The sequence below is a fragment of the Pteronotus mesoamericanus genome, unplaced genomic scaffold (assembly GCF_021234165.1).
Source record: "Pteronotus mesoamericanus isolate MK-2021 breed Mesoamerican mustached bat unplaced genomic scaffold, CSHL_Meso_final contig_68, whole genome shotgun sequence".
Lineage (NCBI taxonomy): Eukaryota > Metazoa > Chordata > Mammalia > Chiroptera > Mormoopidae > Pteronotus > Pteronotus mesoamericanus.
In genome coordinates this window covers 15,260,064-15,287,770 of record NW_026555234.1, presented here as the reverse complement: position 1 = coordinate 15,287,770, position 27,707 = coordinate 15,260,064, and the positions used below count along the sequence as shown (strand labels likewise).

The 27,707-nt window shown below is 39.6% G+C and overlaps 1 protein-coding gene across 6 annotated transcripts in view; it reads right to left on the bottom strand.

Annotated features, from left to right (window-relative positions):
• The window catches only part of RBPJ (recombination signal binding protein for immunoglobulin kappa J region), a 199,863-nt gene that overhangs the window by 84,675 nt on the left and 87,481 nt on the right, over positions 1 to 27,707 (bottom strand). For 2 of the 6 annotated variants that reach the window (XM_054582014.1, XM_054582013.1), the window contains exon 1: positions 10,746 to 10,939. The exons of 2 other annotated variants lie outside the window; for them this stretch is intronic. Coding sequence is in view for 1 of the 4 variants with exons in the window: in XM_054582013.1 (XP_054437988.1) it covers positions 10,746 to 10,765 (20 nt within the window). In the remaining 3 variants the exon portion in view is untranslated. Of the gene's footprint in view, positions 1 to 10,745; positions 10,940 to 10,977; positions 10,997 to 27,707 lie in introns of those variants that run through there. 2 more of the 6 variants (XM_054582017.1, XM_054582018.1) reach the window with 2 other exon arrangements.

The window sequence follows — 27,707 nt, the reverse complement described above, 5'->3', positions numbered from 1 at the left end:
GGGAGGGAGAAAAAGGAAGAGAAATATCAACATGTGGTTGCCTCTCACATGCCCCTTACTGGGGACCTGGCCTGCAACCCAGCCATGTGCCCTGACCTGGAATCGAACCAGCAGCTCTTTGGTTTGCAGGCTAGCACTCAATCCGGTGAGCCACACCAACCGAGGCTCGTTTTTCTAATATAAAAGAGAACGTTAGCATTTCCATTAGGAAAAAAAAAAGTTGGAGAATATATTCCCAATTGTTAACAGTAGTGAATTTTCTGGTGAGGACTACAGTGGTTCACTTTACAAGATATATTTAAATAACTTGTGAGTTTCTGTAACATATTTTTCTAATCAGAAAAATAACCAGATGACATTAATTAACCCTTAAGAAAAACTTCCACAAGACAGTCACTTCCCTGAAAAAATTATAGAAATAGGCTAAAAATGAAATGAGAAAACAAATCAACTGCCCACCTAAGCTACTGTGTGAATTTAAATTCTAATGTAATTTAAAAGATATTTAATTACCAACTGACAACTTCCAGCTAAGAAACTAAGTGAATGACATGCTACTAAATCCTCTATGTAAAATGTACACATCACACTGTATATAATGAAGGAAGGCCAGGATGAAGAATGGCTTGTTCACCAATAATTATGGAATAAACTTTGAAAGCTATAACTTTTTAAAAAACATTAATGAAGCAGCAACTCCCACTAATTCAGTAGTACTATCTATTTAATCAAATAATGACTCTTATTATAAGCTGTAAGTAAATTACCAGAACTATCACTACTATCTTTGAATGCTGAAATGGATTTAATTCACTTCCTTGACATTTGGATAAGTACATATGACATATACAACAGACTTAATGAATCCCATAGTCAAGAGAGTTATACTGTCTTGACATATAAACTAGAAAAAAAATTACAGTATGAAAATCATCAGGTTCATAAACGAGCCCTTTCCGTATAAAATTTCAGGTTGCGGGCTCCTTCCCTGTAAAAGAGTCTTCTTTTTTCTCAATCTCTTCTGTAGTTCCATTTCAGATGCTTTAGAATCTCAAACAGCTGGAATTTAGTGCGGATGGTAACTAAGAAACTAGGGAGGCAGTGGAAGATCGGAGGGAGCCGGGGTACCTGAATCCAGGCGGTGTGGCTGTTGAACACCGTTAACTACAGCAGCGTGTGTGAGAAGTGATGCAGTGAGAACAAGTGTGTCCTCAAACAGGACACCCGGGTCAGTCAGAAATACGAGATAAAGAACACAGGCAGCATCAACCACAGGAAAACAGAAGAACACAGAGGCAGGCTCAGAGCTGACCAGTTAGTAAGCAACACCGGCAGCAACACTCCACCAACCAAGCTTAGGCTAAGAGATCTGGAGGCTCCATTTAAGTCCCCACAAACAGGAGGGGGAAAGACTTTTTAAAAACAATTTAAAAACAAAGCAAAGTACATGTAACATTAAAAGGCAGCTGAGTAGTATAAGTAGAAAAGACCGATAGACCAGCCTAAGTCTCTCTCCAAAAATCAAACCAGGAACTAGTACCAGCTCAACCATTTAAAGTGCCTCAGCCATTAGCTAACTGTAAATTATTTAACATGCCTATGCCTATGTTTAAATGAGTGGTTACTTTAGAACGTATGATTAGAAAAGACTTTTCCAGCTCTGAAGTTTACTGAATTCAATGGGTTGAAATAATCTACATTTGTCACAAAGGAGGTAGTTACATTTTGTGTTATGTTACTCCACAAGAAGGAGAGTGTAATATACCAGAATATAAATAAAAGAACACAGAGTCATAGCCCAGCAGCCCTATAGAGGTTGCTTCATCATCTTTCATTAAATCCAGTAAGACACAAATTCCCTGTCTCCTCCATTAAAGCAATCCACAGTCTTAAGAAAAACCATGGCCTAAAATTTACCCATCAAGCTTCAATGTAAATATATTTAGAGATGGGAAAGTCACTTGTGAATTTCAGTGAGCCTCCCTTCAGCTTCTTTCTATGGGACATATTCTAATACCATTATGCTTTTCTATGTTTTAATGCTTTAAGTGAGTTCTTTTTGCTTATGTTTCATGTTTAACTTCAAAAAGTAGAGTCTAGGAAAGGCAGAAAACAGTATAATCCAGGGGTCAGTTTCTCTGGAAGTTCTATCCAGAAAAACCAACCTTTGCTAAATCTATCACTTAAACTAAATGCCACCTAGTGGCAAGTGTTACACATTCTTAAATCCATACAAGTCATATTCATCCATCAGGTAACATTCTGGCCTACAGCAGTTGCTCCATAATTATGCAAGGTAAGTAAAATATTGATCCTGTTCTTATGGAGCTCACTGAGAGATTAGACAGATGGATAAATAATACAGATAGATTTGTAAGTTGCAGAAATATGTTAAATGTTACAGAAGTATGCTAAGTATTCAGCATTTATTTAAAGGCTAAAAGGAACAGAACACTGTTAGGTAGGTTCTCTTATATCTGTTCGCCTCACTCAGACTTGCCCATTTCTAATTATTTCATCACTAAGATTTCAATTGTTCACTTGATTTTCCTCAACCCAAATTATCCTTTATATTCCACTCCCGAAAGGGGCAGGTGAAGGACTACTTCCAGAGCTGAGCTAGCCATTTTATTTCCCCTATGTCATTTAATCCTCTCATCTCTACCATGAAGTATTTTCTATCATTGTTGAGACAAGGGCAAGACTTAGACATGCTCATAGCCATGTTTCTATTTTAGAGACAGTGAATGGATTCCAAAGCTCCCCACACCACTATGCCTCAAAATTAGCTGCTTTGTTTTTCCATTCCTGGGACTACCAAAATCAGACCTTGATATATTTTTCTTAAGGTGTCCATCAATTCCAATTTTATTTTACTACACTGTTTACATTCAGCCTCACCTCTTTTAAAACATTCACAGTAAGTTCCCTCCTTGCTCAACAAATCGATTGATATTCTAATCTTTAGCTTAGCACTCAAGACTGAAGGTCCTCTAAGAGGCCCCAACCACTTTTCCAGTTTTATTTCCTACCACTCCCTTTCAACTCTCCTGTTTTCTAAGAACTTTCCTCCAATTAAGAGATAATCATTCACACCTCTGTGTTGTCACCAAGATTATCCACACCTCGGTGTTCTCACCAAGATTATACTTCTGGTAGAGTACTTATACTCTCTACTATTATAATTATCTGTGTACTTTCCACTAAGTCATGAGATTCACCAGACCATTTCTTAGCCATCTTTATAACACGAGTACATACAAGCATCTTATACCCAGTAAGTGCTCAACTACTATTTCTTTAATATGTTATTAAAACAATTGTAAAGGAGAACTGATAGAGCATGGTTATACTTTTCATTTCCTGTAACCCTTCCTTCATGTCTGGGTACCTAAATGTTTCTGCTTCCTCCCTTTGCTGTAAGGATCAGGAGCTTAGTATAGAACTATAGAATTTTGATTTGAAAAAGTATGGTGGCAACTATGGAGACAATAAAAAGTTCAATGGTTGCCAGGGATTAGGGAGTGGGGGAGAGGAATAGGCAGAGCACAGAGGATTTTTAGGGCAAGAAACCACTGTATATTGCAGACATAGTTGTAACTACATTACACATCTATCCAAACCTAAAGAATGTACACCAAGAGTGAACTTTAATGTAAACTATGGACTTGGGGAGATAATAATGTGTCAATGTAAGCTTTATCAATTATAACAAATACACCACTCTGCTTGGGGATATTGAGGCTATTTATGTGTGGGGGCAGGGAGTACATGGGAAATCTCTGCACCTTCCCCTCAATTTTGCTCTAAACTGAAAACTGCTCCAAAATATAAAGGCCATTAAAAAAAGTATGCTGGCAAAATTAAGCAACACCTACTGTCTGCAGTTTTCCAAAAAGCGAACAAATATTCATTTAAAATATGCAAACCCATTTAAAACTAGTATGTTCTATCTGGAGCAAGACTAGTTCCAAAGTAAGTTGTTAAGAATTTTTAAAAATCCACAACATTGGTTCTATACTTTATAAGGCACCTAACATTGTTGTTACTTAACACAATCTTTACACACTAATAAAAAATAGGGTTTTATAAAGTGATAACCCTTTTTCCTGGTTATATAAAATTTTTATGAGATTTCTTATTCACAATTCCATAATCTAATTAATGCATAACACACAAAAAAATCAGCTCTAAGACCAAATTAAAACTATTGAATATATAAAAGGAAGGGGAATTAAAAGGGTCAATTTGATTTTCTAGTAAACAGTCTGGTACAAAAAAAATCCCTTTTTTATAAACTGGTAATCTATACCAAATCTTTTATTACCAAATCATAAGCATGTTATTCAGTAACATAACAGTATTCACACTCAAGCACATCATAGGACATTTTAGGTGAAATGTTCAAACTGCTGTCCATCTCATGTGAGATATTCACGTACCCTACGGACCACACTCAACAGTGTTACTTCTGCCAGACCCTGTATTTCATTTCTCATGTCCCACGTGTGCAACATTTTCATTGCAAGGCTTTTGCCACCTAGGGTACCTACGAAGCAGTGGTTTCTCTCTTTTTTTGTAAAATTAAAACAATGTAAATATTCCCAAAACTGCCACGAACATAACCTATCTGACTGAAAAGCTGTCATGCTTATCACCATTGCATTGTCTCAACATAACAAACCTACATAAACATTTATATAGACAGGTAATTACTGTAGTATCAATTATATAAACCAAACGATAGTCCCTTCAATGCTTGCTTTTCCCCAGTAGTAGATTCAGGAAATACATCACCCTTTTCACCTCATTAGGATATCATTTCATTCCCTGGAGCAAAGGCAGGACTAATGAGGCATACACAACACCATGATGGTGTGCCAGGCCTATGGGGCATCCAGAACTGTGGGCAGGGCGTCAAAGAGATGGGCATTCAACATTCCTACATCATTACTGCTGTCCAAGCAGAGAAGGAAGCAGTAACGAGCAGACCCCAAAAAGCTGGGGGTGACTCAATGACAACATCTGTGGTCAAGCAGTAATTTACCAAGTATGTCTGCTCAAAATGCCAAGGCACATATTTAAAGGGCTGCGGTCCTCTGCACTAAATACACTGCTGCCTTCCTAAAACATGACCCACAAACCACAGGTTGCACATAAAAAGTCCATCTTAAACCCTGCCTGTGAAAGGTTACTAGGAGAAGCCAGCTGTTATAATTAAAACATTATCTAGAGAGTTTTACTATTTACAAATAACTTACATGTAGTTTTATTTGACAATTATAATTTCACACATTAATCAATAGTTTACTTTACTTGATAGACACAATGTGCCTGGCAGATAAACAACAAAATTGTCATTCCCTATCTTCTTTTTTTTTTAAGACTTTATTTATTTATTTGTAGAGAAAGGGGAAGGGAGGGAGAATGAGAGGGAGAGAAACATCAGTGTGTGGTTGCCTCTCACATGACCCCAGCTGGGGAGCTGGCCTGCAAACCAGGCATGTGCCCCGACTGGGAATTGAACCAGTGAACCTTTGGTTCGCGGGCCGGCACGCAACCCACTGGACCACACCAGCCAGGGCCATTCCCTATCTTATAAAGGAAGGACCTGAAGCTTGGAGAAATTATCTGTAAATAACCTGTCCACAAGACCTGAGTCTCTCTCAAGGTTAGCAACTTATTATTTGGTTCAATGGCATGGATCCCCCAAAAAGCTATCTATAATATCTTAAATTTACGCATCTAAAAAGTACGTAAAACACTACAAAATAATAAAACATTTTGGGAAACACTTAACAGTCAACCCTAAAAAAAAAAAAATGTGGAATTTAAGCTTGTCCATTTTGTACAAGCAAAATAGTGTTTTCCACTAATTCAAAAGGAACTTTTGCCTAAGAGTTTTACTATAATGTTCTCAGGGACTATGAGACTACCTGTAGCTGAAAATATCTATTCTTTTGGGTACTTTAGCAATTAAATCCCCTATAGAATTAGTATATTCCCTGCACATATCAAATTCTGCCTACATGAATCACATTGCATCAAGGTTTCAAAGTATCCTGAGTGTCCTATTTAAAAAACCTTTAGTGAATCTTTACCATATACTAGACATTCTTCTGAGTCTAAGAATATACAAATAATTAAGAAGAAAATGATAACCGCCACCAAGTAACTAACAGCCTTTGCACATAAAAATTATAATTTAGTATGACACTTCTAAGAGAATTATGCTGGGTCCTTTAAGAACACACAAATCAGGCACTGAACCCAGCCTGGTGGATTGGGTTAGAATATCCTCAGACACAAGTCATGCGTAATAACCCACTAACACCAGCACTTTTCACACACAGGGAGGCACTGAAGTGCTAACTCCATGCAGGGAACTCCAAGTTCTTAAGTATGGCTGGTTTACCAAATATGAAGGGAGAGGAAGGCAAACAGTCCATCTGGAGAAAAGTAAATGAAATAGAGAACCCTGTAGAGAACCTATATGCCATGCTAGCTAACTTTTTTTTTTTTTTTTTTTGAGAACTTGCTATGTGCTTAAAAATTTAATCCTCACAACAACCCATTGGGCTAAGAATTATTTTGCAATTGATGGAAGAGGCAAGGAGAAGTTAGATCACCAGCCAATGTTACAGACGTTTTAAGTGGCACAGACAGAGCTGGAACCCCGTTCTGATTAAATTCTAAATGTGAGCTCATAAACTATCCACTCAGCTGCCTCTCTTAATGAAGGCTGCTAGGGGGAGCCATTGAGAGGACTTGTAACTTAGGAGTGAAGTGATCAGATTTGCTCTTTAGAAAGACTGTGTAGAAGGTGGATAAAGGGGGTGAGTCTAGAAGCAGAAACTGCCAATGTCTACAGTGATCCAGGTGAGGAATTATGAGAGCATGAACGGTGGCAGTGAGGATGAAGGAGACAGATTCAAGCAATTTTTCAGAAGAAAAAATTATCTGTTCTCAGTGATTTAAAGGGTTAGTGTCTGAGAGGAACCCAGAAACCTGACTTGGAGAACTAGATAGGACATGATATCATCTACCAGGAATAGAAATGCAACAGGTTTTTTGGGGGGATGGGGGGGATTGTTTTCTCCTAAATGCAAAATACTTTCCTAGACCAAAGGCCAAGTCTGGTTGTTAGAAAATATTCTTGAGTCTATAACCATACCACCCTGAACACGCCCGATCTCATCTGATCTTGGAAGCTAAGCAGGGTCAGGTTAATTCTTGGATGGGAGAAAATATTCTTGGGAACAAATGACAAAGCATTTAAAATATAAGGAATATTGAAAATTAATCATTACTATTAACAGACTTAGCCTAGAGCCCAGTGAAAGCATTTTGTGCTATTTTTTAAAATATTACCGCATACAGAAAACAAGTCACTAGAAGAAAAGCATCCCATAATTTTACAATGTTATTACATTTAAGTTTGACAGACCTTCAGTCTCTTACACAAAAAACACACACAAACCCTACCCTATAATTTATTTTACTTTTCTCTCCCCCTCTAAGCTTACAGGGGGGAAAGCTATCTATTTTATTACCCAAACTATGATACATATTTGGGGTTTTTTTCATCCCACTATCACCACTGTGACTTGCCAAGAACTTAGTTCAAACCTCCTATTTGACCTCCTATAAAATATGACCTACTTCACATCAGCTTAATTCAGCAACAATTCCTAGACTTTAACCACACCTTTCACCAAAGGATGCTCTCTCCAAATCTTAAAGTACAGCAATCCTGTGCAGATGTGGCAAGTTGTTTCAATTCCCATTTTACTACACAGTTAGGAAACTGGCCCAGGGGAAGTAGAGTAACTTGGAAATAATCACAAAGCCTGACGCCAAAAATAACAGCTTTTAGTCAATCCATGAGAAAATACTGCCCCTAGTTGAGATAAAATGAAATTCACTATTAGGAGAAAGCAAAATGCAAAATAATGTATTAAAGCCAGGTCCCAGAATTTCATATTTTCTTTTTAAAAATGACCAAATACTAGGATTAAGACAATTTTCAAGAACTTTCAAACACAATTTTCCCCCCAATACCTTATCTATCTAGAGTGCCAAAACTGACTTAATGAATTACAGCTGGCTAAAGTGGCTTTTCTCCCAAACCATTTTTTTCCTCAGCCACTTAAAAGACGCTGATAGAAATCTGTTAGTATAGGACAAGAAGTAACTTTTTAACAAACCTAACTGCTTAAAATGTAACACACAGAAGCATATATTAGAAGAGATTTGAAAATACCTCAAGTGAACCTCTTATATTTTTTTCCTGGAAATATACTCTATAGATACATCTACAGTATGCATGACCAATAAATTTAAAGCTTTAATCATCAATAATCAGAAAGAAAGCCTCCCCACCACAGCTCAGGCCATATATTCCTAAATATGCTGTTGTTTGATGTAATTTAGTAAAAGCACTGTGTTATTTGGTCATGACATACAGGTCTTAAACATTTCGGAAACAAAAAACACGACTTGTAAAAGGTGCTTTTATGATATTGGTGCCATCATTCTTTTATGCACAAGTCCTTCCATTATTACAATACTTAACATTTGCTTATAGTGCGAAACAACAGTGTGCCAAGATTTTACCTTCAAAAGAATAATTATACACTAAAAACATGTAAGGGAGACAAATGATTTTTGGTAAAAAACTGCTCATGGAGCCCTGACTGCAAATTTTCACAAAACTCTCACATATCATTTATAAACCATGATTTCCTGTTCATGAAAAGTCACACTACTAATTCTAATCACAGCCTTCAAATAAATGCTTTCCACTGCACCAACATTCCTCACACTAAATCTTGTATATTCTCTACCAGTAGAACTTCATGTGGAACTTTAGTTTATAAATGAAATGACACTCTAGATGACTTTATGAGTAACACATCTTCTAAGAGTAGTGACCAATTAGTAGGGCAGAAATCCTGGTAAACCTAATTAATACCTCTTATTCCCAGCACCAGAATATTCAAGGTCCTTTAAATACACACCACCCTGCCCCACACCCCACACACAACTCCAAGCTTTTAACACTACCATCACAGTAAGCACTCTGAACATTTAAAGCTCCTTTAACACTAGAAGTACCAGTACCTTAAAACTATTACTTAAACGTCTTTCACTGCATTTCATTAATGCATTCCACAAAGATTCTAGAAGCAGTATTCACCCACCAGAAACTGCCGTCTTAAGCGCTTTCCTCATTTCAACTCCAAAGATGGAGCGGAGGGCTTGCCATAAATCTACAGGGCAAAAGCACGTAATGGTAAACTATCTCATGATTAAGAAAAAGTAAAACAATTTATAAAAAAGGATGCTTTCCTCTTTCCTTACAAAACAGATGTTCCTGGTAAAATAACTGCACTCCATACCTAGAGTCTAGAAAATGCTTAAATTCTTCGCCCCAATATTCACAAGTTTTTAACATCAAAATTCACTTAACTGCTACGCACACACCGAATGAATAACCGAAATGGTATCTGAAATTATCTCCACACACCAACAGAAAAAGAAGTACTTTGCGTCTCTTCTAACCGTCCTGTAATACCCTCAGGTAAGCCAAAAGCAAAGCCAGGACAGCTGCCCTTGGCCTAGGACGTCAGGAACCAAGGACCTGGGGGGACAGGAACCAAAGACCCGATCTTTTTTCGAGGGCCCCTGTTTCCAGGCAAAACAACCGCAGGCCCAAAGAGAGACGGCGAAGAAAACTGGAGACACTGTAATCCTGAGACGAACCGTGGGGGCGGGGGGGGCGGGGGGTTGCACGTAATCCCGAGAGAAAGGGGTGCGGAGAGAAGGAGCGCAGAGGGGGAAAGTAAGTATCCCCACGCATCTTTCAGACCCACAAAAACAACTGACCCTAGGGTCCGCCTGCACGTACAAGCACCAGATGGAGTCCCCTGGGCTAAGACAGTTCAGTCGACAAACACAGTGGGTAGTGGATAAATCAACCGATGATAGGAGGGGAGTCGCGCGGGGGCGGGGGTCGGTGTTGCCAAGCGAATAAGCCACTGAATGGGGAAAACAAAGCCTCTGGGGGTGATCAAGGACCAAACAGAAAGGTGAGAAGGTAACACAGGAGAAAAATAATGAAAGAAAAATTAAAAGAAAAACAAATCTGGTGTCTGGGCTGTGGCAGGTCACTGAGGTACTGAACAGAGAGAGGAACAACAAAGGGGCAAGGGAGGAAGAACAGCTGAGCGGAGGTGATAGAAAAGGGATGCAGGGCGCGACGGGTCGGACAAAGCGCCCAAGGCAGTGAAACAAAGGGCCGGGGGTAGAGAGTAGCGGGGGGCAACGGGGGAGGACAAAGCGCCCGGGGCCGGGGGCACGGGCCGGGCGAGGAGGCGACGACGACCCTAGGAACAAAGCTGCGCGGGGCTGGGACGCAGGGCCCAGGGGCGGCGGCGCGGGAGGCGCGCGCCGGGCACCGCACCGCGGACCCCGTGCGCCCTGCCACACTCACGCCTGCACCCGCCCGCTTCGTCGCCGCCGCCGCCGCCGCCGCCGCCCGCCCTCACGCGCCGGAGCCCCAGCCACGGCGGCGCTGAGCGGGCAGCGCACGGCCACACTAAGCCGCACTCGGCGCACGCGTCACCGCCCCCGCAGCCCCCAGACGCCAAGCGCGCCGCGGTCCCCGAACCTGCCGACAGCCGCGGGCTACGAGACGCCCGCAACTTTCCCGGTTCTCAGCACTCGGATTCCCCAAGACTTACCCTGTCACAACAGGCGCCATCTTCCACAAACTCTCGCCAAAACTCCAACCCTCGCGAGATTCCCCCGACGCCTTCCCTGGTCCCTCTCCCCCGCCCCTTCCCTTTTTCCTCACTCCTCGATTCCAACCAGCCCCCGTGCTCCTTTCCCCGTCGCAGCCGATGCGAAGAGCCAGACGCCTCGCGCCGCCTGCGAAGTAGGGGATCCTGCCCGCTGCCTTCCCTGGAAACCTACCCAAGCGATGGAGCATGCGCAGGCGGCTCCTCCGCGGTCAAGCCCTCCGTGTGGTCCATCGGGAGCGCTCCGGTTATCCGGGTTTTGAGACGCGCCCTAAGGGACGTACGTGGAGACTGAGGAAAACCGGAGGGGATTACAATGGGGACGGGGAATGGAGGGGTCAGGAGGCGGGGCCGAGGGGAAGGTCCTGGGAAAATCTGCCGCGTCTCACAGGCCTAGATGAAACACCTCCTCAAATGGGTGTTTTCCAAGTGGCTTCCCGCTCACTCTAGTTCCCAGCCCTTTTCATTCATTCAAATGTTCATTGGACGCCTCCTTTATGCTAATGTCAGCGTTGGGTGCTGGAGCTTACAGATGCCGGAGTTCGGGCGAGTGACAAACCAGGAACTATCTTCGTTCATGCAACCCCCAGTGGTAGCGGGGAAAAGGACAAGAGTCCAATGTGGTTCGACCCTCCAGAACTCTGTAAATGGAAAACTTTTGCAGATGAGCTCTGTCACCTTAGCTTTCTGCTCCTTGGGTGTGAAATGAGGTCAAGCCAGGTCCTCTGGCAAAGGTAACCCTAATGTCCACCTCGCATACAAGCGCCAGAGCGCCGCGTATTTCACTCCGGCGGTGAAAAATGCATCGGATGTGAGAGCCACCACGCCCCCGCCCCGCTCTCCAACCAAAGGTCCCGCTTGGGCAGAGAACTGTCTGCTGCTGGAGCCTCCCTAGGACCTCTCGCAGCCCCCAGCCGTGTGTGAACCCATGTGTATTTGGGACAGACTGGCCAGGCTCTCGGGCCCGACACAGTCGACGACGCCGAAAAGTACTTCAGGCGACCTAAGCCTGAAAGCCCGCACCAACCCCGAACAAACTTGGACCTACTAGGCATTTAACAGAAAGGAGCAGGGCCTGAGCCCCGCCCCCACACCTGCAACACCCCTTTCTCCACCCTCCTACCTGCAACTCGCCTTTCTACCCCCGCCCCAGCCCGTGCCCTTTCAATTCCTAGAGATTCCCAGAATCTGCACTGCCTCCTGCAGGGAACCCCAAAACCCGGAGAACTGGAATCCGTTGCCTGAAACCTGCTGAACGAGCAGCAGGATTGACGCGGCACTGCGCATGTGTCCAATGCGGGCAGCCCAGTCTCACGCTACACCTCCTTCCCACCGCCTTCCACTACTCGACTCAGACACAACACGGGCCGTGGGAAATTGTAAACCTCGCGAGAACGCGCCCCCTGTTGCCTATGGTTTCGACCCAAATCTCGCGGAGCCCAAGCTGGACAGGTGTTTGTCTAGTACAGCTCCGGGCACTGTTTGTGCCGCGCGTGTCAGCCAGCGGGCGGTCGGCGCGAGCGAAGTGGGAAGAGAGCAGCTCGCCGCGGAGGCGGAGCGGGTGGGCGCGTGGCGGGGAGCGCAGGGAGAAGGGAGGTCCGGAGGGGGCTCGACGTCTCGCACACTTGTCGCCTGACACTTTGTGGAAGTGGGTCGGTGCCGGGGCGGGGGGCGGGGACGGCTCTAAAAGAAGGAGGAGAAGTCTGGAAATTAGAAACACCTCCCGGTGCTGATGGTAAGAGGTCAAACTCTAGGGCAAGAGGAGCCCCAGGCTGATTCCCCTGGGGAGGCTTCCTGTCGCGCTCCACTAGCCTGGTACTTTCCTAAAATGTGTTAGACGACTGGCCTCCCCCCTACCCCCCGCGTCGCCTCCGGAAGCTAACGGCCCCGGAGTCGGATTTGAGTCATGCCCCAGAGTCGCCTAGTCTGGCCACCCCTTTTCTTGCTTTGAGACAAGTTCGGATTCTCCTTGCTACTCTTTTCTAGCAATTGGGTTTTTTTCTTTCTGATCTACCCTCTGTCCTCAGAATTTGGGTCGCGTGGAGGAGGTAGAGAGCGGGGGGGGGGGGGGCGGGGGGGAGGGGACGGGTAAGCAAGCTGCTCATTGCGCTCTTGCTTTGTTGCCTTGTATAGATTCCGTCTTCCATTCATGGACACAGTTTTTTAAATTCCCACCCCTCACCTCAGCTAATCTCTTCCTAGCCCTTGAAAATGATCCTTATATAACAGTTTGTCCTTTTTCCTTTTTCTCTCACTAATGTGACATAAAATACTGGGTTTGCTTTCCTTCGCTTTTGTGTTTGAGGAAACATTCACTCCATTTTAAGTATTGTTTCATCATATGCTTTAGTGACGATTGTTTTAAAAACGCATCCCTTCTTTTTGGATTATTTATTTGTCCAATGAATTCCTGGTTACATTCTCCAATCGGACACATTTCAGATTGCCCAAGTGTACAAGCCTAGCCTAGCCTTGCCCAGGAACTGGTGTCGTAGTGACATCATAGACCCACAAATATAGAATTGAGTTCACTTTTGATTTTTGGAGGACAGTGAATCCTGTTCTGCTCATTACATAGTGGACAAGAAATCTACTTTCTGAATTGTTTTTCAAGGTTGTTAGTTGTGTGTGTGCATTTATCCTTTCTATTAAGTATTCCGCACAAGAAGAGAAGATACAAGGACACTTAATGCAATAGATCAGTGTAGTTCTGGTTTGGAACTGGATAGGTCAGGAGGAGGACGGCGCCCATGGGCACACGTTCCTTGGAGACTCCATCCCAAGAACGCCTTTCAAGCAAGGTCTAATCCAGGCTATTAGTCGAATTTGGAACCATGGCCATCTGAGAACCCCAGCCATGGAAAGCCATGGGAACCACAAATTAAATCACAACTCATCTTCACCCTAAAACATGCTCCTCCTGCATTCCAGCAAGTGACAACTCCGTCCTTCTACTTACATAAGCCAAGAAACTTGGAGTCGTTCTTGCTTTCTTTTCCCCTAACATCCAACATCCAACCTAACAAAATCACACTGGCTCCACTTTCAAAATATACCCACAATCCACACAGTTCCACACCTCCATGGCTACCAGCCCAGTCTAACCCATCTCATTTCTCATGTGTTTACAGTTCTCCTAACTGGTTCCTTCTTCTTTCATCCCTGCCTTCCCTCACTCTGTTCTCAATAGGGCATTCGGAGTAACCCTCTAGAACTCTTCACTGGCTTTTCCATTTCACTTTGAGGACCTACAAAATCCGGCCTGGCAACCCTGACAACCCCCTGCCTGCATGCGCCCAACCCCTCCCTCCTTGACCTCACTCACCTCTTCCTCTTCCCCTTGCTCACTGAGCTCTATCTAACAGCAACCTTCCTTGCTGTTCCTAGAACGTAGCAACTTCTGCCTTTGCTCTTTCCCTCAGATGCCTTATGGCTCATTCCTTCACTGTACTCAGGTCTTTGCTTAAATGTCACCTCAGTGAGGCCTTCCGTGACCACCCTTCTCAAAAGTTACTTCTTATACTCCCTATTCGCTCCTTTATTTTTCCTAGAGCACTTATCCTAAACTAACATACTATATATCATACCCGTGTATTGTGTTTCTGCCTCCTCCCATTATAATGTAACCTTAATAAGGGCAGGGATTTTGGTCTATTTTTTTTTTCATTGTTCAAGCCTTAGCCACAAGAACAATGCCTGGTGTGTGATAGACATTCAGTAAGCATTTGTAGAATGAATGGGACATCTTCCAGTTTAGAATGGAATGGAAATGATTCTGTGGGCTCAGTACACCTTCTAGGATTCAAAACAATGTTGGAGTTAAACCAGCAATGATTACCCCAGTGCCAGCCTAACTGCAGAGGAGAAAGGAGCCTAAAAGGCAAACCACTACTGTTGACTTTTTGCCACAAAGCTCTCACTCCTGGGTTAGACCAGTAGGTGAGCCTACACTTTCTCAAAGGCTTTCCAGGACTCTCCATTTAAGAACTTCAGTAGGGAAAACATTATTGGCAGGATATTTTTAAAAAAGCAAGTATTCTCATGTGTTGCTAATGGGAGTGAAAATGGGTGTAATCTTTATGAAAACCATTTTGATAATATATACCACTACCTGTTAATCCTACAGTTCCACTTCTAGAAATGTCTTACAAATATACTCACACATGTGTGAAATTACTTAAATTACTACATGATTGATGGGAGAAAATACTGGTAACAACCTAAATGTCAATCAACAGATGACATATTTTTAAAAAATCATGATATAGATTTGAATAGGCATGCATCTGTTAACAAGTTGAGGCTGCTTTTTATATACTTATGTGGAAGGATTACAAACTTTAAAAACCAATGTGCAAAATAGTGATAGATAAATATGTACTTATTTGCCTAGAAGGACAAACTAAAATGGCTCTGGAACGACACACTAAAAACTGTAACAATGACTACTTAGCTCTAAGGGACTCAAAGGTTGGAGGATGTAGGTGAGGAGGTAGCTTACCTCATAGCCAGCTATCTTGGATCCTGGAATTTTGTACCAAGTGCATATATCGCTTATTCAAAATATAAAAAATTAAAAAGTGGGAGGAGAGAAAGAAAAGGAATAAATGTAAGAAGAAAAAATTGACCAACTGAAATTGTTTCCTTTCTCCCACTTGCTATAAAACTATTTTCTAATAGAAGTTATGAACATGGTATGCCATCTCAGTAGAATTAAGAATTGAAGGCACTACTTCACCCCAGTCATTTGATAACATTGAATCACCATCTGGTCAAAAAGCAATCTTAGAGTCTTGATTTTTTGGTGGTTTACATCAGGCATAATCTTTGGTGATTTATGAATATGGATAATGCAGAGACCTCCGGGGACTTCCTTACTAACAGAGTAAACGGACCAGTGGCAGTGTAACTCCGGGACACAGAAATGAGTTTAAGGGCATCGGAGTGCAATGGAAGAAGCACATAACTCTTGCCTGATGGGCCCAGGGAAACCTTGCAGAGGTGACTTTTGATCTCTTAGTGGAGTGGGAGTTCAGAAGACAATGAGAGTAGGAGGAAGCAGGAGAAGCACAGGAAACAGCTTGTTCAGGCTCTGAGGTGTGAAAAAGCATCATGTATTCAGGGGAACTCCAGGGAGTGGGGGGCGGTACAAGTAGAAGAAGCTGGGACAGTGGAGAGTGAGGTGAGTAGGCATCCTAATCCGGGTCTCAAGAAGGACCTGGTGAAAAGGTAGTGGGGTAGGCATCAGAATCACCTGGGTCCCACTCTCTAAAACTAAATGAGCAAATCTGAGCTGCAACCAGGAACAGGCATGCGTTTCTAACAGGCTGGTCAGGGAGTCTTTGTTTTAGGAGCTAGGTGTAATCTTTCTTCAGGAATTCTACATTAAAGGGAATAATGGCATATAGTTTATTTTTTAAAAAGCAATAAATGAAGTATGTAAATATTAAAAGGAATGGATTTGTGAGTCCCTGAGTGTGTATCAAATGGGCATGTGAAGCAATTACTGGCAGTGAGATACACATTCCTGAAGTGGTCACGTTTTGCTGTGGCGGTTTAAATACAGTGACACATTTCAACGTTGCTCTCATTCAAAGATTAAGTTATACTTCTCATGTTCATGAGACACACTAAAGCACTGAAAATTGCACTAAGAAACCTCGTGATGAAGAACACGGACGGGCTCCAGAGCCACATCACATAGTACCGGCTGTAAGGCGGAGACGAGTTATTTAACCTGTCAGTGCCTCGGTTTTCTCACCTGAAAAATGGAGATAATAGCATCTAATTCATAGGGTTGTCATGAGGATTCAAAGTGCTGATTGTGTCTAAAGCACATAGAATGATATCTGTAAAATAATTGTTATGGTAATAATAGTTTTTGTCATTATTTAATAAATCCGTAAGTTGCATTCATCTGATGAAAATTCTTGCAAAGCATGTCAAGATATCTTTAAAACTTCAAAAGTCAGTTTAAATTGACCAAATAGAATGATGATTTTATCCAGACTGGTGTTCATTCATTTATCATAACCTACAAAAAATGTCAATATCATTATTATTGTTATTTAATTTCTAAGACGTTCACATGCCCAGAAAGGCTGGGAAACATGTTGAGGATGGCCAGTGAGAGCCTCTGAGGATATCAAGATGTGATCAGATTGTGAGGTGGCTACCTGCCTAAAGCAGCCAATTGGTAACTAATGTTATTAGTCAGGAGCCATTCACTTCCCAGAAGTTTTTTGACTCGTGGTTTTCATTCCTTTTGACGTCTCCCTTTTAAAAATAAGAGTACCCCTATTGTTTTCTACTGTGCTAATCAAAGTTAAAATGTACAGAAGATTGAAAGAGTGGCAAGAAGGATGTCATCAGACTGTGCAATTCTGTAAAGGAAATAAACTCTAACTCTAGGATTGCAAGAAACGAAGAGAACACTGAAAATGAGTCATAGAGTGGGCCTCAGGAGAACTTAAAAAATAAAAATAAGTATTCATCTTTTTTTTCCTAATTGTGTTTGATTTTCACAGGATTCTTTGGCCCCAAGATTTTTTTTCTTTATCTTTTTCTTCTCTTTCTTTTTCCTTTCTTTTTCTTTTTCTTTTTCTTTTCTTTCTTTCTTTTTTTTCCTCTTTTTTTGCAGGCCCAAGTTAAGCTTTGATATCCATATGCAGCAGTTCAAGAAGGTGAAGCAAGAAAAAGCATGGACCATTTACTCTAGTGATATGGAAGGAAAATAGAATCAAATGTACATTTTGTGAGAATAATGTGTGCAAATCTAATAATTTGTCAGAAGCTTTCATAGCTAATGTAATTGGAAGAAAATGTTACCATGTGTGATTTATATATCTTGTTCTTTGTATGGTATGCATGAAGTAAAGCCATTTAACACTAACCATACAAAAATGGCACTATCATATGAATCATAAAATTCCAGCATCTGTTTATAAAAGACTATATATAAACTTCGATTTTGTAAACTTTCCCCTTTGCCATGTATCATTGTTTGCTGTGGTTTAGGGTTTCTGTATTGAGTCAATGTTGCATATCCATAGTTAGTAAAACAGCTGGGGTATGAGGGAAGAGCATTGGACTAGTTCTACCATTGAGTTCAACCTTTACCACTAGCCAGCTGGCTAATTTTGGGCTTCCTCATCTGCAAATGGGAAGTGTAAGAGTTATTGCTTAGTGTCATTTTGAGAATTACTTGAGATATCAAAGGAAGTAACTGGGTACATAGCGGGTACTCAGTAAATGTTACTTCTTTAGGGAATTCTCCCACCCATACCAATTGATGCTCAGTGTTCTTTTCTATTTGATGGACTAATACTACCTGCCTTAGAGATTTGTTGCACAGATCAAATGAGATAATTACGGAAATAATTAAATAGAATTGTTTTCAAATAAACTGATTCTATTTATTTTTGTTTGGCACACTTATTTGTAAAAATTTGACTATGGTTATATAGCAAATCAATGGAACAAAAAAATCCCCACATGTTCTCTTCCAGCCCCTGTTACTACCAACCTTGGACATTGATGGCCTTTGTCTGTTTTTCAAAGAAAGCTTACCAGAAAAGTTTCACTCTGCATCTGTATGGTTTTGTGCCACAGATAGTGTAATGATAAGCATCCACTTGTAGATGATCTCTGTGGCTAGCACCCTTGTCCAAAATAGACTAAGGTCTAAAAAGGTCAGCTTTGGAACCATTCTATTCAAGCACTGACAAATAGTGACAGAGAATAAACAATTCCCATCTTGTGAAATACTTAACTCTGTCAGAGACAGCTAAGGAGAATCCCCTTGAATATCATAATCAACTTGTACATTGTAACTTTTAATATTACTGTTATGTCGCTGTGTCAATATTTCTCATTTTAATTAATTTATAAAGTTTTATTTGTGTCAACATGCAGGAATTTTAAACATTGTGAGATTACTGCAGGAAAAAAGATAATTTCTAATGAAGCTATTATTAAATATTGAGGACAGACTTGGTTTTGTGCAGTAGATATGCCTGAAAAGTTTCATCTCAATCTCATAATATATTTAATTTGTAAAATGCATTAGAGAAACTTGCAAGACTGTGTTAGGTATTATAACTGGTACATTACCTATTTGTACTTTCCTTAAATGATTATTTAACTAGATTCTGTCATGATTAGCATCCTGTCGAAGGTGAAATAAATTATATTAAGGTGTTAAAATATCCCAGTAGTGGAAAAGTATTTCTCAGGGTCTCAACTACAAATCACCTCCCATTAAGTACTTTGGAAAAATTTGGAAGTTTATGCATGCCTCTTTTTTTTTTTCTTTTCTCCCAGCTTCCCAGACACTTGGCTTAAATGCTACCTTCAGAATTACTTTTGACTTCAGTGAGAGTTATAAACTGTCATCTGGGAGAAGCATTTGGCTTCTACTTTTCAAGTCTAAAGTTCTCCAGAAATGTTCTTATGAAATGTGAGTCTGATTTTCATCACATAGTTTTACCTACATAGCATCATATTTTCCTTCACCAGCAAACACTAAGTATTTTATTTTTAAATAGCACAGCTATATCTGTATTTGCATGGTACTTTCCAAGTTACTGAAATAGCCACCAAATCACAAAATCTAGGCAAAAACAAAGGATTTAAGAACTGAAAGATAACTTCTGAAAGACAGATTACAGCGAAAGTATTTAGTTTTATGCAATAGACAGTTTTCAAAAAGTCGTATGCCAGTTTAACACAGCAGATCAGCTTTCTTTTTAAAGGGATACTGTGATATATAATTTGTAAAGTAACAATAAACATGATTGACTCTACATCAATCTAAGCCTTCCTAAAACCATTCAGTCAGTCCTCAGGACAGAGCTGCAGGTAAGTAACTTTATTCCTGTTTTTACAGATGAGGCTCAGAGAGCATGACTTGCACAAGTTATATTCTAGAAGTGGAATTTATGACTGCCAAGGAGTTCTTTATTTTTTGCTATAGAACTTTAAATTATTTTATTATCATAACCTGAGAGAGAATATCGTGACAAATATGCAGAGTACCAAATTATAACCTTAATACATTGTTTACAAAAATATAAGTGCTAAATGCAAAACCGTATTTTTAAGTAGCTGGTAATTATATATATCTTATGAACTAGTAACAGTGAGTGGCTAAGGATGGGTGGCCAAAACAGGAAAAGATCTAATATTGTGGATTTTTTGCCATGTTTATTATTTAAAAAAAATAATTCACCAAAGACATCTGAAGAAAACTGCAGACCAATTAATATAGACACAAAGATCTTCAACGAAATACTAGCAAATGTCAAACAAACTAGATGTAGAAGGCAACTTCCTCAACCTATTAAAGGATATCTATGAGAAATTCAGTATCAGCATAATATTTAAAGGTAAAAGTCTGATGTTTTCCAACTAACATCATGGGAAAAAATAAGGATTTCCATTTGTAGCACTTCTATTCCACAATATATTGGAGATTTTAACATGATAATTTAACAACAAAATGAAACAAAAGACATCCAGATTGGAAAAGAAGGATAAAACTATCTCTATTTGCAGATAACATGATCTTACAAATAGAAAATGTTAAGGACTGTACTAAAAATTATTAGAGCTAAGATTCAAATTCAGCAAGGTTGCAGGATACAAAGTCCATATACAAAAATCAGTAGTATATCAGTATGTTTGCAATGGGCGATTCAGAAATAAAATTAAGAAAATAATCCCATTACACTAAAAGAACAATAAAATACTTAGAAATAAATTTAACCAAAAAGTGTAATTCTTATACTCTGAAAACTATAAAACAGTCTTGAAAGAAATTTTGAAAGATCTAAATAAATGGAAAGATTTTCCATTTTCACGGATTAAAAGATACTATTACTGAAATGGGAACATTCTTTAAATTGATCTAGAGTCAACATAATCACTATCAAAGTGCCAACTGTCTACTTTGCAGAAATTAACAAACTTTCTAAAATTCATATAGAAATTCAAGGAATCCAGGATAGCCAAAACAATCATGAAAAAGAACAAAGTTGGAAGACTTAAATTTACAACAAATCTACAGTAATCAAGGCTGTGTGATGCTGGCATAAGGTAGACATATAAATCAGTGGAATAGAACTAAGAGTCCAGACATAAACCCTCACATTTATGGTCCATTGATTCTAAACAAGAATCCCAAGACAATTTAATGGGGAAAAAAATAGTCTTCAAAAAAATGGTGCTAAGACAACTGGAAATCCACATGCAAAAGGATGAAGTGGGCCTGAACTTCACAACATATATAAAAATGACCTTAAACTGGATCATAGACCTAAATGTAAAAACTAAAACTATAAAATTCTTAAAAGAAAGCATAAGGGTAAATCTTCATAGTCTTGAATCAGCAATGGTCCCTTAGATATGACACTGAAATTGCAAGAAACAAAAGAAAAAAATAGATAAGTTTGACTTCATCAAAACTAAACTCTGTGCATCAACGGACACTCTCAAGAAAGTGAAAAAGACACCCCACAGAATGGAAGGAGATATTTGCAAATCATATATCTGATAAAGATCTAGTGTCCAGAATATGTAGATATATAAAGAATTCTTAAGACTGAATAATAGAAAGACAAATAAATCAAAAGTGGGTAAAGGATCAAAATAGATGTTTCTCCAAAGATATACAAATGGCCAATAAGCACATGGAACAATATTCAACATCATTAGCCACGTAAGAAATGTAAAGCAAAACCACAATAAGATATCATTTCATACCCACTAGGATGGCAATAATCAGAAAGATAGATAATGACAAGTGTTGGCAATGATTTAGAAAATCGAAACACTTGTACCTTGCTGGTGGGAATGTAACCTGAAAAGGTTAAAGATAAGAGTTACCGTATGACACGGAATCCCACTCCTAAATATATACCCAAGAGAACTAAAAACCTGTGTCCACAGAAAAACTTGTACGTGAAGATTCACGGCAGCATTAATCATAATAGCCAAAAAGTAAAACAGCTCAAATATCCGTCAACGGAAAAATGGATAAATACACTGTGATATACCTATAAAATGGGATGTTAGGCCATAAAAAGAAATGAAATACTAATACATTGTTTCAAGATTAATCTTGAAAATACGCTAAATGAAAGAAGTGAGTCACAAAAGGTCCCAAATTGTATGATTCTATTTATAAGAAATGTCCAGAATAGACAAATCTTCAGGAAATAGATTAATGGTTTCCTGGGGAACTTGAGACTAGAGGGTGTGTGAGTAACTGCTAAAGGGTATAGGACTTCTTTTCGGAATAATGAAGTGTTCTAAAACAATTGTGGTGGTGATGGTAAAACTCTGTGACTATACTAAAAACCAGTGAATGTACATGTTAAATGGATGAATTATATAGTATGTAAAGTATATCCCAATAGAGCTTTTTTTAAAAAAGCAGAAAAAATTAAATTTAACTGTATTCAATTAAATGCTTTAAAATTCATTGCTTCTCAGCCTTTTGGCTAAGATCAAGTATAGTAAATGCTTTAAAATTTACTGTGACCATAAACTTTATCTTACACATAGGCTTATATAAACGTTCACGTGTGGGCAAGTAAATAATCAACTCCATAGAAAATCAGGGAATAGTTGATTTGCCTTCTAGCTTGATAGTAAGTTTGGGATTGTATTTCTGACAGGGATAAAGAATTCTTAACATTTCAGAAGTGAGCTGATCTTTTTTTAAAGATAATTTATTGTTAAATGAAGTCACAAAGCAAAATGGACTGGAACAGATGTCAAAGACAAATAGTTTTTGTCAAATATTATTCTGGATTTCCAAAGGTTAGAAGCAGGAAAAGTGTCAAATAAAAAGATAACCATTCTTTTTTAAAAGGTCTGGATTTGAAAAGAAACCTTTTCTCTGAAAATACAAATTATCCTTATTACATGAAAGTCATAATTTAAGAGCTTGAATAAAAGACTTTAATTCATAAGTAAACTATCATCTAGCTACACTTAAAAATGTTTGGTTTGTTTGTTTTTTTCTATTTCATTGAATTTATTGGGGTGACACTGGTTAATAAAATTATATAGGTTCCAGGTGTATGATTCTATAATGTATCATCTGTATATTGTATTGTGTGTTCTCCACCCCAAGTAAGTAAACTGATCTTATTTTAAAATAAAAAAGAATAGCTGAAATTATTGAGTCCCAACTTAATCCGAGGGACTTCACATACATGCTCTTATTCCTCCCACATTCCTGAAGAGGACTCCTGCCCGTCTTTTACCGGCTAGGGCAGCTGTGGCCCGGAGAAATGAAGTAGCTTTCCCTGGCTCACACTCGCGGTTACAGGTATCGCGAGAAAGTGAATGCTAGGGCTCTTCTAACCCTTCCTACAACGTGCTGGTGCTGGCCTGCTGAGTCACCTTACCCCTTCATTACCATTGGTGAAATTAAGAACCCAAAGACCTAGGGATTTGCAAGGGAAATTACAAGAAAGTATGCAAATGTTACTTTGAGGCCCCAAGAATCAGGACACCACCCCTAGGCCGCTCTAGAGAGCTGGCGATGGGGGTGGGGTGGAGCCGGAAATAGATCTTCCTAATTTTCAAATGTGGAGGAAAAGATGAAGAAATTGAAAAGAAAACCCCAAAGATACCTTCCAGCTCTAAAGTTTAGTCCGTTTAAGGCTCTATCTCAAAGGAGCTGAAGGTACCTGGGAATTCAAAAGACTATTTCCTCCCCTCCTGACTTAGTCTTGCCCCAGGATATATAATCAAACTATCACCTTCAGGGCTGCAAGGAAAATCCCATCAGGAAGTGAAGACTCCTGTCTGGAAGCACAGGCCGTATCTACAGAGCCTGTCTCAGAGTAACCATTTAAATTTGATACCAGGTAATTTATAGCCTCCACTCCACGATATACTTTTACCATTCAGGGCCCCGATGCCTCAGTTTATTGTCTCCTACTTTTAGCTTATTGAATCTGTCCCTCTCTCATCCACTGAGTCACAGTGGAATGTTTAGGGCACGCCCTCGAGGAGCCAGGCACTGTTCTAGGCACTGAGGAGACAGGTTTGGGCTGATAAGACAAGATCACTGCTTTTAGGGGACTTGTGCTCAACGATGGAAACATAGATAACAAAAGGGTAAACAAATAAATAAGGCCATTTTAAATAATGATGAAAACTACGCAAAAATTAAACAGGAGTGAAAAATGCTAGTGGGTGAAGGAAGCTGGCTTTATTTAGATGCACTGCCCTCTTAAGTTCCTTTCATTGTATTTAAGATGCTCAAAGTACTTTAATCATGTAATTCTTTTTAAAAGGTTTTTACACCATACAAGGAGACAATTAGCAACCTTTACAATTTTAAATTCATTCTTTAGACTGGCAGTACGTAGATACCAAGGTCTTTCAAAAGTATAGACTTGGATATTTCTACTTTTCTTTGGGAAAGTCTACATGGGAAAAGAAAGCTATGGGCATTCAATTCTGAGTACCAATTATACAAATGGGCAAAGCCACCTGCCAGTTATGCACATTTATAATCCCCAGCCCCTACCCCAGACACTCGTGCACACCCAGCACTGGGAGTTGGGTGTTTATCCTTATTTTATTTCTTAAAGATTTTATTTATTTATTTTTAGAGAGAAGAGAGGAAGAAAGAGGAAGAAAGAAACATCGATGTGATCTGTTACCTCTCCTAGGTGCCCCCACCAGGGACCAAACCCACAACCCAAGCATGTGCCCTGACTGGGAATTGAACCAAAGACCTTTTGCTTTGCAAGACATCTCTCAACCAACTGAGCCTCATGGGGCAGAGCTATCCCTATGTTATAGGTGATGGAGGCGAAGCTTCTAAAGTTCTAGTGATTCGCCCAGGGACACTGGGGGCGGAAGTGAACAAACCAGATTTGAAGCCAGCCATCTTTCTGCCTCCAAGTCAAGAACATTTTTACTTACACTACAAGTTAACCTGTAGTTTCATGCCATGCCTACTCCTTCAAAAACTTTGCTTCTTCATTAAGAGGTTTCATTTTTTGAAAAATTACTGTAAAGGGAGTGGGGGTATATTGAGAAGTTTTGTCATGAATGTTTCAGCATGTTAATAAATTTATAACTTTCCACTTCATTTTGCTGGTAAGGTCACATATGATCAGAACTAATAATATTCAGAGATTATTTCATATTTGTAACAGGAATACTAAATTATTTCAAAAGCAGTCTTAACTATTTTTTTCTGAGAAGCTGCTTGTTGTTTGCCAGGATAATGCAATTCCTGTTTGTGTATTATATATTTACTACAATTTATGTGAAGAAAGTCTTTTTTCCCTTGTTCTACCCATCAGTGAAATGATGCATCTTCATGATGATTAAGAGCAAAACAGGCCAAAGTGCTATATTAGTTCAAAAAAATTTCTCAGAATGGTGTATTAAAACTGAAACTGAAACATCACGGAGGTGGTAAAATCTACTCACATTCAATTATTTATGGGCAAAAAAATTAGATAACATCGGTATCTGCAGATCTACACAATGTGCTGCTAATGATTCAGTTTTAAAAAATAAGTGTGAAATTTAGGGCAAATCCGCTAGATAAGGATGTTCTAAACAGGTTTAGAAGAGTTGATGAACTTAGCAGACCCTTAAAATTAACTGAGGTATAAAATGAGAAACACAAAAGATATAATAATATCAAACTTTGCCAAGAAAAGTCATTTTGAAATGTCACCAGTGTGCAGCTTCTTAGTTGACTCTCCCTCCCCTGTCCTATCCCTAAATCCTTTCTCTTTTGAGTATTTATTTCATTGCCTCATTTCTTTTTTGGAGTTCTTCTCTTTCACTTTTTTGTGCATGAGGGAAACACGCATGTTTTGAGATACTAATACAGCTTTCTCTGTCCTACATTTTCTCTTGGAAGTCCAGGTTTCAGATGCCTCTAAAATGTTTAGTTTTAATTCTACTTAAATTCATTTTACAGATTTAGTTCTTCTTAATAGTGGGGGAGGGGGGGAGTTTCCCGACTATTATTTTGTATTTCAATAACTACCCTGGTCTTTCTGCCTCTAAAATTTGGACTTTCCTGACTCGGTGATGTCATTTTTGGTGTTGTCCATTTTTGCCCCTTCCACAGCCCCTCCGACCCTGAATCACTCTGCACTGTTAGTACCAAACTAATGTGTTAAAGAACAGACATGTTAAAGAACAGGCTTGTCAAGCATACTGCTTCGAACTTGAGTTTTATAGGGATTTCTAAGCCAGAATGTTTCCTCGAATTATAGTTATATTGAACAAATATTAGTTATTAAGAGGATGCTTTTACTCCCCCTTCTTCCTCTTTATTCACTGTACAGGTTTGGTTCCTTTTAGAGGTCCATCTCATGTGAGTCCCCACAGGGTTTGTAAAACTGCAACCCATAATCCCCTCCTGAAAAAACACACTGATTATTTATACTTATGCTAGTTCCAAATATTACAATAGTTTCTGGATTTTTGCCACATTCCTCTCTAGATGGTCATTTGGGACTTTGTTTATAATGTGTGTTTTGAATGAAATTTAAAAATTCCAAGACCACAGGATGTACGACTCAATTGTGAGTTAAACGTAATTTTGCATTTTTCAAAGAGGCCCTACTTTGATTACAATAGCAAACATTGAATAGAAAAGGTATGTTTTCTTTCCCCCCTAAGGATTAGTGTTTGGAAGAATATAAGAGAAAGCATGCCATTTCCAAGAATTAGAGAATGTTTTCAAAATGGCCTATAGCTTTCAGGGAGTGGTTTAGGTGAATTAAAACATTAAGCTGTATCGTGGATATCAAGAAGACCATTTTCTTTAGTGAAGGTGCTAATTGTGATTTTAAAATCAGAAGCCAAACCTTGAATTTAAAATAGCCCCCTCACTCCACCCCAAAAGTATTTAAATTCCTGGGGATAAACAGAGTAATATCACCTTTTTAAAGAGAGGCTACATTAAAAATATAAAAAGCTCCCTTGGAACTTTTTCCTTCTACGAAATTCTACTCTTTTTTTTTTTTTTTCTCATTCTCTTTGATTGTTTTAGAAACCGATGCTAATTAAAGAACCCTTTTAGATTTTAGAACAAAATGAAAGACTTAATGGCAGACTTAATAAACCAGTGTGTTTGACTTTAGTTGTTTCATGCTCTGGCTCTTTTGCCTGGTGCCACTTGGATGTATTCTTCCACCCTCTACTGCGTATGAAACAGAAAACCGTGAACACAATAGACAACACATGTAAGCTAAGGCCAGCTTCCTTTGTCGACATTCTCAGTCACCATAAACTGGAGGATTTCTCCTCAAAATGTTTCAGTTTACATTCTCTCTATAAATCATACACACACACACACACACACACACACACACACACACACATCCAATGATTTCTATGACATAACCTTTCTGGAATTCTATAAACACAGGATATGAAACACGGGTTAACCACTTGTCTAGGAAAGAAAATAAGCAGACAGTTGCCCACAGAACACATCTTACATTTGGGCTTCTACGTATGCCAAGAGAGTGATCCAAGAAGTGATCACTTTGAGTCCCTGCCTGAATAATAACAGGACCTTGAAAGCACAATCGCTATTTTAAAAGGATGTTGCTTGTTAACAGAACGCACAATGAATTATGGCCTCTGCGTTAAGCTCTTTCTTTTACTGTTGACATTGATCTTCAGAGAGGGTGTGGTGGGTAGCTCACAGCACATGTAAACCTTGCATTGGGTACAAAGGAAAATATTGTACTTAGAAAAAATGCAAGTTGAAATAATGTCACTGGTTCAAATAAAATCATTTATTTTTCACTAAGGTAAAGAATAAGATATTCATAGGTAACACATGGCCACTTCATTAAAACGTCTATGAAATGGAGTAAAGAAGAAATGGGTAAATAA